The following is a 10,416-nucleotide window of genomic DNA, read 5'->3' as shown; positions in this document are numbered from 1 at the left end:
ACACACTTTACATTGTTATAAATAAAATGCTTTTGAATCTCATATGGGGAACATTTTTTACGTTAAGAGTATCTTGAGTAGGCTAATGCTGAATCATTTGAGGGTTTAATGCCATATCAATAGTGTGAGAAACAGACCGATTCGACGGATTTCCAGTCAGTGCGGCTGTAGTCCGATTCAAAAACGAATGATTCATGAAAAGATTCGACATGTTAACGAATGATTCATTTACGAATCGAACATCATAATATGGCGAGGGACGAGCAAAAGAGGAGAATAGTTTTAGTGACTGAAATTTCATCTGATAAAAATATATCATAAGGCTACTTCGAAAGAATTTGGATACCGCGTGCGAGTGATGTGGATTATGATTATTATTATTATTTTTTTTTTGTAGATTATCAGGCTCAGTCCTCGTTAACTTATAAATAAATACATTTAAAATTAAATACATTTATGCATATAGCAGACGCTTTTATCGAAAGCGACTTACAGTGCATTCAGGCTAACATTTTTTACCTAACGTGTGTTCCCTGGGAATCGAACCCCCAACCTTCCGCTGCTAACGCAATGCTCTACCTCTTGAGAAGGGTACATATTCTCCAAAAATGCACATATTGTTTCCAGAAGAAAGCACAGATATTGAACGTGAATAAATGTTTAGAGGCTGAAAGTCAGTTGTAGTATATGTTTCTCACCTCTAGGAGGAACCACGCTTTCATTTATGAGGTGAGCCATCATTACAGATGAATTTATATATTGTAATAGAGCATGGGTTCCGTAGCCTTTTAAAATCTCTTCTCTTCAGGTTTTTATTATTATATTTTTTTTACACTGCAGATTCAAAGTAAAATATATATTTCAGGTGAATTCCTCTTCCTGTTTAATACTTTGTCTGAGCTATATTTTTTGTGTGTGACGAACCTCGTAATTTTAGCAAAACGCCACAGAAACCTTTTTTCATCTTTAATTTTATTTCTATTTTTATTTTACGAGGTTAACATATTATGAACGGTTAACGTAACAAAAAATTAAATGATGTATCCTAGATTGTGTGCATTGCATAATTTTTAAACAAAAATCCTCAGTAGATAAAACACAAATAGAATGAACTCAACTTAGCGGAGCTACATTCTATTGTGACATCATAATAGCCCTTACACGTAACTAAGAATCCTGATGAAAAGAGCTTCATTTGGTATCTGACTGTTGTGATTGCTGCTTGCTTATCGCTCATTCAAGCCAGTTTTTTTGCTGTTGTTGAGATAATCTTCACTCCAGCATTTCAACATGTGGTGCAGAGACAGAAATACTCTCCAGAGTAAATCTATACTATGCCTAGGTGAACAGATTTTTGGCAGACCTCCCTTTTTTCCTGAGACTGGAAAAAAGAAGCCAGTTTCAGGTGAACGTCCTCCAGGACGTCACGGGCCAAGACCTCCTACCTATTTAATGGATGTGGCAGAGAGAAATATCACAGAATCTTCGTGTGAGTCTGATCTAAAAGCTAAAGCTCACCCTTCCTCACCCCGACTGCCTCTTGCAAGTCAATTAGCAAGGATGGACAAACAACCATCTCTGCATGAATGCCCTGTTGCTGTGTCCATGAACATGCCTGTTCTAGAACCAGCCCATTTTCTTGTGAAACCTCTAGTTGGACAGAACAAGTCAGCTGGAGGTTTCTTCCTGCCAAAAGCTGAAGAGAAGACATCAGTTTCAGGAGAAAGACCTCTGGGGCGTCGAGGGCCCAGACCTACTAACCATTCAATGGGAATGGCAAAGAGAAACGTCAATGACCCTTTATGTGAGTCTGATCTGAAAACTACCGATCACTTCTCCTTACCCCAGCTAACCAGTTTTGCAAGTCGACCAGTGAGGGAGGACAAACGTACGTCTCTGCGTGAACACCCCTCTGCTGTGTCCACAAAAATGACTGTTCTGGAACCAAACCGTGTTCCTGTGAAACCTCTAGTTGGACAGAACAAGTCAGCTGGACATTTCTTCCTGCCAGAAGCTGAAGAGAAGACATCAGTTTCAGGTGAAAGACCTCTTGGGCGTCGAGGGCCCAGACCTACTAACCATTCAATGGGCATGGTAAAGAGAAATGACATTGAAACTTTATGTGAGTCTGACCGGAAAACTACCGCTCACCTCTCCTTACCCCGGCTGCCCAGTTTTGCGAGTCGAACAGTGAGGGAAGACAAACGTACGTCTAAGCATGAACATCCCGTTGCTGTTTCCACAAAAATGACTGTTCTGGAACCAACCTGTGTTCCTGTGAAGAAAACAGAAAAGTGCCCACAGAAAAGATGCAGTGTTGTTGAGGCAAGGAATCTCACGGTTTTTTAGGGTACATTTGACGATGAGGATGTCAAGATGAAGAGGGCTACTCACCAAAACGATTACCCTCTTTGGACAGAAGTTTTGAAAAAAAGCTAGATACACCGCTTGAACCCGTTTTACACCTCAGACCCTGCCTTTGAATTTATAGAGCATCCACATACGAAGAAGAAATGATGAAAAAAATTATGTATATAAATAAAAAATTGTTCCTCAAAAAAATGTCTTTTTGCATCAAGTAAATGTTCCTTATTCATGCATTCAAAATATCCTATGTGCAGCAAATAAGCAGTCCTTTGTGCATCAAAAATTGCATATTGCCATTGGATAAACTATAACAATGTTTCATCTTAATAATATTCTGTCAAAAGGTAGTAGATTGAATATGACATGAATTATTTTCAAGTTATGTTTCATTTATTCACCCAACTGTGAAGCTAGCAGAGCTTCGAGAAACTAGCGTTCCCGCTAGTGATGGTGGTGGAGCGACTGGAACCAGTGGAGATGTATCCACTCAGTCAAGTAGGCCTAATCTGCGACCCACAGCAACACAGTCTTCTATAATGGACCAGTTTATGCAAAAGTCAATGTCTGTAGCAAAACAAGGCCAAATTGATATTGCATTGGCTAAAATTTTTGTCACCGATTTCCAGCCATTTTTCTATCGTGGAGGAAGGAGGTTTTAGACATTATAGCAGTAGTCTAAGTCCAATGTACACAATTCCAAGCAGGAAAGTAATTTCAAAATCACTTATTCCACAACTGTATGAGAGCACAAGGGCTTCAGTGCAGGAAAGAGTCAAAAAAGCTATTGCATTTTGCCTTACCACTGACTGCTGGACGTCAAGGATAACCACTAATTACATGTCAGTTTATTGAAGATTTTTCAATGTCTAGCTGTCTTCTAGACTGCTTTGAGTTCAGTGACAGACACACCTCAAAGACCTTGGCAGAGTAACTGTTGAGAGTGGCAAAAGAATGGCATGTAGATGGAAAAGTGGTCTGTTGTGTTACTGACAATGCAGCTAACATTACCAAAGCCGAGAAAAATCAATTCAATTTTTCAATTAAATTCAAGTTTATTTGTATAGCGCTTTTTACAATACAAATCGTTACAAAGCAACTTTACAGAAAATTATGTTTCTACAATATTTCGTAATAGCTTATAAGTGGTGACTGTCAGTTTGTGCACGTATGACAGGATTTTTCAGAAAAATTAATACAAGACGTAGTCAGCCAGACGATGAACATTATTCATATTATTAATAATTAATAATAATTATATGATGCAGTCACACTTGTAGCAATATTTGTTAGTTCTGTTTGTTGATTCAGGGTTAGCATCATGTTGTTACGGATCACTCTGAGACAGTGGTGTAACAGATGAAGATGGTATTTATTGAATAGACACAAGCAGAGGAGAGGGAAGTGAGGAGTGGATGGGTGTTGGGATCCGTGACGGGAAGGTAGTGACCACACACACGCACCGTAGGGGTTTGGAGGATCTTGGAGGCAATCCTTGGAGAGAAGATGGAAGAAGAGTCTTCGGAGGTTATCCTTGGAGAGAAGGTAAAGAGGAGTTAGTCCAAATAGTTAGCACACAGGAATGATCTTGTCGCGAACGTGACCGGACAATGACTGGGTGCGTGTGTGTGGTTTTTATGGTGCTGTGGTGGATGACTGGTGATGAGGATCAGGCGGTGATGGTTAGAATTCAGGTGAGGGAGTGTGCCGTGATTGTGTGGAGGTGGAACCTGGCGTGTTTGTGACACATGTGAGGTCCTCTGAGGGTCAGCATCATCTCTTCTCAGGTGTTCTGGATCCAGACTGGAGATTGTGTAAATCCTAGTTACCACGGGATGTAAATGCATGAACTATCTTTTCTGCATCAGAAACAGATAACATGTTTCGTAGCTTGGCAATGTTTCTAAGATGGAAGAATGCAGTTTTTGTAACATGGGAAATATGATTTATTTATAAGTTTATTTAGCTATTCCTGTCCTATATTTGTAAAGCACTGCAGTTTATCTTTGGGTGCGATGGATGGAACTAAAATTGTTAGACGCTGTAGAATCTACATTCGCTATTGTATTTCTAATGTTATCTATTTTATCAGTGAAGAAATTCATGAAGTCATTACTATTAAACGTTGGTGGAATATTTGAATCAGGTGGCGCCTGGTAATTTGTTAATTTAGCCACTGTGCTAAATAAAAACTTTGGATTGTTGTGGTCATTTTCTATGAGTTTGTGTATATGCTCTTGTAACCCATGTTAAAATATGACATAAATAATTAAAATGTTAATTAAAGTTAATTAAATTTAGTTAATGTGATGTAGCACACATGTGCTAATACAAAGAACCACACTCCACATGGTTTTGTAAGATCTTTATTTTGTTTGTTTTACTGTAGTGGCAGTCACATGAAAGGTGCACATTCCATGGTGACTGTCATCAAAGTGGAGCATGCAGGTGAAGTTGTACAAAATCTGTTTGTATATTAATGTTTGTTTCTTTGTCTTACCGGTTCCTGGAAGTGCCTAGTAGGAGGGGCCCGCGAACAGGAAACAGATTATATGACATCCTGAAGGGGAGGAGTTGGTCTATTAAGAATATTTAGACCTAAATGTCATGACGGTGTATGTGTTTGAAAGTTTCTAAATATTAATGTAACTTGTTAAACTACATATATTATATAAGTACTGTTTGTAAGATTGTAAGTACACTGTGAAACATTAATTGTACAGCTAGTAACTGATGAAGAGTTATGATTGGTCAGTTTGAAAAGGAAGTAGGTGGTCAAAACTATAAAAGAACAGATGAAATGTTTGGAACGGGAAGGGAAGGTGTGCTTCGTTGGATTAGTAGCCAACCATGTAACTATTTTTTCCCTTTGTGTTTTTCTTTGTTTTTGTCAAATATTGACTTTGAACAGTTTTGTTTTTGTTTTGTTAATTGTTTTCTGAAGTTAAACTTGGATTTACAATGGACTTTTTGCTTTGGACTTTGTGGCACCTTTTTGGAATTTGTGGCACCCTGAATTAAAATGAAAACTTTTCCATGGACATTTTTGAAGTTTTGACATTTTTTTTGCTGCCTGTTTAGCCACTGTACTGACCGTCTTACGACAAATGGTGTCAGAAGTGGGATAAATAACGTCTTTGTGGAGTAACTTGCAGTAGAAGGAATCGACAAACCTCAAGATGGCTACTAGAGGACAAGGAGGCCCTCAAAGGATTACCCGAGCTCACCCAAACCTGTTTTCTGAAGGGGAGGAGGACACTGTTGAAGCTCAGGTTGGTGATTTGGATTATGTGGCTGGGGCACCTGAAGAAGCTGTGACGGACTTATATTCTGAAACTGAACCTGTGGTGAGACCCAAGACCAGTAAATTCAGTACACCCCGTGATGAAGCAGAGACTATTGGGGTAGGTCAAGAATTTTTTTTGGAAATGAGGAAGTTTATGCAACAGCAACAAAGGAATGAAAAGATACTATTTGATGAATTGACTGGTTTAAAGGCTGCTGTGTTCCAGAAACCCAAGACAGGGTGGGAATCAATTGAACAGTTAAGCCAACATACTCACTACCCATTACCAACACCCAAAACACTTCCACAGGCAGCAGGAAGAAGGTCATTCCTTTCAGAACCTCCTCAAGGCCAACTTGAAGACCATATGCCAGTTATGCCTCTACCACCGGCAGCACCACCGGCAGCACCACAGGCAGCACCTTTTAGACGCTATCATGAACCACGAATTCCTGATTTTGTAGAAGGTGAGGATGTGGAGAGCTTCTTTGTGCGGTTCGAGCGCATTGCTAGAACGTGGGGTTGGCCAGCCGATGAGTGGGCTGCACGAATGGTAACTTTATTAACAGGAAAAGCTTTGGAGGCCTATGCGGGTATGGACGAACTACGCTCCGGTTCCTATGATGACATCAAGGCTGCGGTCCTGGCCAAATACAACGTGTCTGAGGAGACCTATCGCCTGCGTTTCAGGAGCCTTGCGGTACCAATCGGAGAGAGTGTAAGAGAGTCATACCATCGCATCAAGGGTTTGTATAAGAGGTGGATGCGACCCGAAACGAAGAGCAAAGAACAGTTGGGAGAAACTGTCATACTGGAACAGTATTTACGAGTATTGCGTCCCGACGTGAGAGTCTGGGTCAAAGAAAACCAACCACAGACTGGCGAGGAAGCTGCAAGGTTGGCTGAGAGGTACATGGCTGCACATCGAGATCTACCACGAACCATCAAAGGGACTGTGACTGTGGGGAAGGGTAAGGTGGAGGAACCTATTGATAAGACTGTGGGACTGCCTGGGAAAAATTCGAATGCATCTTTCATTTGTTTCTATTGTCAACAACCAGGACATAAGGCTTCACTTTGTCCCTTAAGAAAACCCAAAGTAACTAACTTGTGTTATGTTCCCAGGAATGAGTGCTTTGGTGAATCGACAAAATCTACAGGGAAACATAGTCACCTCATAACGGTAACCGTTAATGGTCAAACTGCTCAGGCTTTGGTTGATACAGGTAGTACACAAACTCTGGTGAAATCTGACTTGTTGAATGGTGAAATGTTGAACTACGAAGATACCGTATGTTTGGGATGTGTACATGGGGATAAAAAAATCTATCCTACTGCTGATGTCTCGGTAGTGATCGAAGAACAGGCATACCTGTTAAGGGTGGGGGTGGTTGAGAAACTAGCCTATGATGTTGTGATCGGGGAAGATTTTCCTTGTTTAACTGATTGGGTTACTTTAGCATCCAAAATGTGTGCAGTGGTTACACGGTCTCAGACCAAAGGTTTGCAACCCCTTCCTAATGCTGATGATGATTTGTTTTCTAGTGTGGGGAAGGACAAAAAAACTAAAAGACAGAGACGGCAAGAAAAGCATAGGGGGAAGGATAAGATACAAGGGAGTTTACCCCATTTTCCTGACCACCCTGAATCTGAGTTGATTAACTCCCGTTGGCAGATTCCTGATAATTTTAGGGAGTTGCAAAAAGCAGATGTTACTCTACAACCCCTGTTTCAAAAGGTGTGTGAGGTAGATGGCAAGCCTGAGGGGGTACCAAAGTTAGGGGGGGACGACCGGTACATTTTGAAGAACAATCTTTTGTACCTGGCCGACATAGAGAACCCGAGACTAGTAATACCTAAAACACTGCATCAGATGATTTTACATCTGGGGCATTCCATCCCTTGGTCAGGACATTTAGGCCAACAGAAAACATACGAGCGAGTCAGTCAACGATTTTATTGGCCAAAAATGTATCAAGATGTGCAAGAATACTGTAAAACTTGTTCTGAATGTCAAATGGTAGCACCTGTGCGTAAAGCTGATAGAAGTTATCTGCAACCTCTGCCGATTATTGGGATTCCATTTGACCGTATAGGGATGGATATCATAGGTCCATTGGTGAAGAGCAGTATGGGTCACCAATATGCATTGGTGATCTGTGACTATGCTACTAGGTATCCAGAGGTGTACCCATTGCGTTCAATTCAAGTTAAGCACATTGTGAGATGTTTAGTTGATTTGATTGCAAGAGTTGGGGTTCCTTCTGAAATTCTCACTGATCAGGGAACAAATTTTATGGCTAAACTGATGAAGCTACTGTACAAACAGTTAGGCATTAAGGGAATCAGAACTACACCATTTCACCCTCAAACAGATGGCTTAGTAGAACGATTCAACGGTACATTGAAGAACATGCTTAAGAAGTTTGTTGATGAGTCGGGGAGGGATTGGGATAAATGGCTTCCTTTTTTGCTATTTGCCTATAGAGAGGTCCCTCAATGCTCAACTGGTTTCTCCCCCTTTGAGCTTTTGTTTGGCAGGCAAGTTCGTGGCCCCCTGGATGTGCTCAAAGAGGCTTGGACAGCAGAGGAACCAGCCCAGCGCAGTATCGCTTCATATATATTACAGATGAGAGACAAGTTGGAGAACTTTAGGACTATGGCTAGAGAAAATTTGTCTGCTGCTCAACAAAGGCAAAAGGTATGGTACAACACACATGCCAGGGAAAGGGACTTAAAACCAGGACAGAAAGTTCTGGTACTGCTACCATCAGGTACCAGCAAATTGTTGGCCAAGTGGCAGGGTCCATATGTCGTGACACGAAAACTGGGCCCAGTAACCTATGAGATTTTGTGTCCCGAAAGGAAGCAGCCTAAGCAGGTCCTTCATGTTAATCTCCTGAGGGAATTCAAGGAGAGGGTGTCTGATTTCAATGGTCCTACAGATGCTAAAGACCAAGCGATGATGGTGAGGGCTATAGTGGAGGAAGAGGATGAAACCGATATGGAACCAGTCCGATCACCACAGAAGGCTCCTGGATGTTCTGCACATTTGAATAATCATCAACAACAACAACTAACTGAGGTACTTCAAACTTTTCCCTCTCTTTTCCAGGAAAGACCGGGCCGTACCGAGTTCCTCACGCACAATATCATCTTGAAAGACACTACTCCTGTTCGGCAAAAACCCTATCGAGTCCCGGAGAAGATGGTGGAACAGTTAAAGACTGAAGTGGCAGCCATGCTGGAAATGGGGATTATAGAACCTTCTAACAGTGAGTGGTCAAGTCCCATACTACTGGTCCCTAAAAAGGATGGAGGAATTCGGTTCTGCACCGACTTCAGAAAACTGAACAGTGTATCATGTTTTGATTCTTATCCAATGCCTCGTATTGACGAGTTGATTGAGAGACTTGGTAAAGCATCCTATATGACTACTTTAGATTTGTGTAAAGGATATTGGCAAGTGCCCCTTGATCAGTCTTGCAAGCCCTACACTGCTTTTCGATCTCCCACAGGGTTATATCAGTATACGGTCATGCCCTTTGGGTTACATGGAGCACCGGCCACGTTCCAAAGATTGATGGACCGTGTTCTTGCGGGATGTGAGCAGTATGCAGCCGCATATCTTGATGATGTGGTGATATACAGTGGGTCTTGGCAAGAACATCTACGCCATCTGGCTGATATTATGAAGAGGCTTGAGGAAGCTGGGCTCACGATCAACACCACAAAATGTGCATGGGCTCAGACGGAAGTGAGGTATTTGGGGTACTTACTGGGACATGGACAGATCAAGCCACAAGTGGAAAAGCTTAAGGCGATCCAAAACATTACTCGCCCACAAACGAAAAAACAGGTGAGGTCCTTTCTTGGTTTAATCGGTTGGTACCGCCGATTTATTCCCCACTTTGCATCACTGGCTACACCTCTGACAGATCTGACCAAAAAGAGTCCTGCTAAATTTTGTTGGACGAGTGAGTGTGAAGAAGCCTTCAATTCACTTAAAGACTTGTTATGCCATGAACCAGTACTGCAGAGTCCTAATTTCTCTGAAAGATTTATTGTACAGGTTGATGCTTCGGATGTTGGCCTGGGAGCAGTGCTGGCCCAAGGAGAGGCTAATGAGGAGAGGCCGGTGATATTCCTGAGCAGAAAACTCTTTGGAAGAGAGCGGAAATACTCAACCATTGAGAAGGAAGGACTTGCCATTAAATGGGCTGTGGACTCCCTGCGGTATTACTTGCTCGGCCGTGAATTCACCTTAAGAACTGATCATCGTGCACTGAAATGGATGCAAACCATGCAGAACAGTAATTCAAGGATACTGCGCTGGTGTCTGACTCTGCAGCCTTATGTGTTTACAATTGAGCACTGCCCGGGTAAGAAAAATCTTATCGCTGATTATTTATCCCGTTTGTCTAATTTAGACTATCCAGAAGGGGTGAAAGGGAGAAATGTGATGTAGCACACATGTGCTAATACAAAGAACCACACTCCACATGGTTTTGTAAGATCTTTATTTTGTTTGTTTTACTGTAGTGGCAGTCACATGAAAGGTGCACATTCCATGGTGACTGTCATCAAAGTGGAGCATGCAGGTGAAGTTGTACAAAATCTGTTTGTATATTAATGTTTGTTTCTTTGTCTTACCGGTTCCTGGAAGTGCCTAGTAGGAGGGGCCCGCGAACAGGAAACAGATTATATGACATCCTGAAGGGGAGGAGTTGGTCTATTAAGAATATTTAGACCTAAATGTCATGACG

The 10,416-nt window shown here is 41.6% G+C and overlaps 1 protein-coding gene across 1 annotated transcript; it reads left to right on the top strand.

Annotated features, from left to right (window-relative positions):
- Positions 1-340: 340 nt before the first annotated feature.
- On the top strand, positions 341-2,509 carry LOC132103704 (uncharacterized). The gene is made up of 2 exons (XM_059508802.1): positions 341-2,206; positions 2,350-2,509. Exons 1-2 carry the CDS (start codon positions 1,291-1,293, stop codon positions 2,358-2,360), a joined length of 927 nt encoding a protein of 308 aa, XP_059364785.1. The 5' UTR covers positions 341-1,290; the 3' UTR covers positions 2,361-2,509.
- Positions 2,510-10,416: the final 7,907 nt, after the last annotated feature.

Source organism: Carassius carassius, chromosome 24, assembly GCF_963082965.1.
Source record: "Carassius carassius chromosome 24, fCarCar2.1, whole genome shotgun sequence".
In the NCBI taxonomy this organism is placed as follows: domain Eukaryota; kingdom Metazoa; phylum Chordata; class Actinopteri; order Cypriniformes; family Cyprinidae; genus Carassius; species Carassius carassius.
Note: the sequence above shows the minus strand (reverse complement) of the source record. Positions and strands in the feature narration are given on the sequence as shown.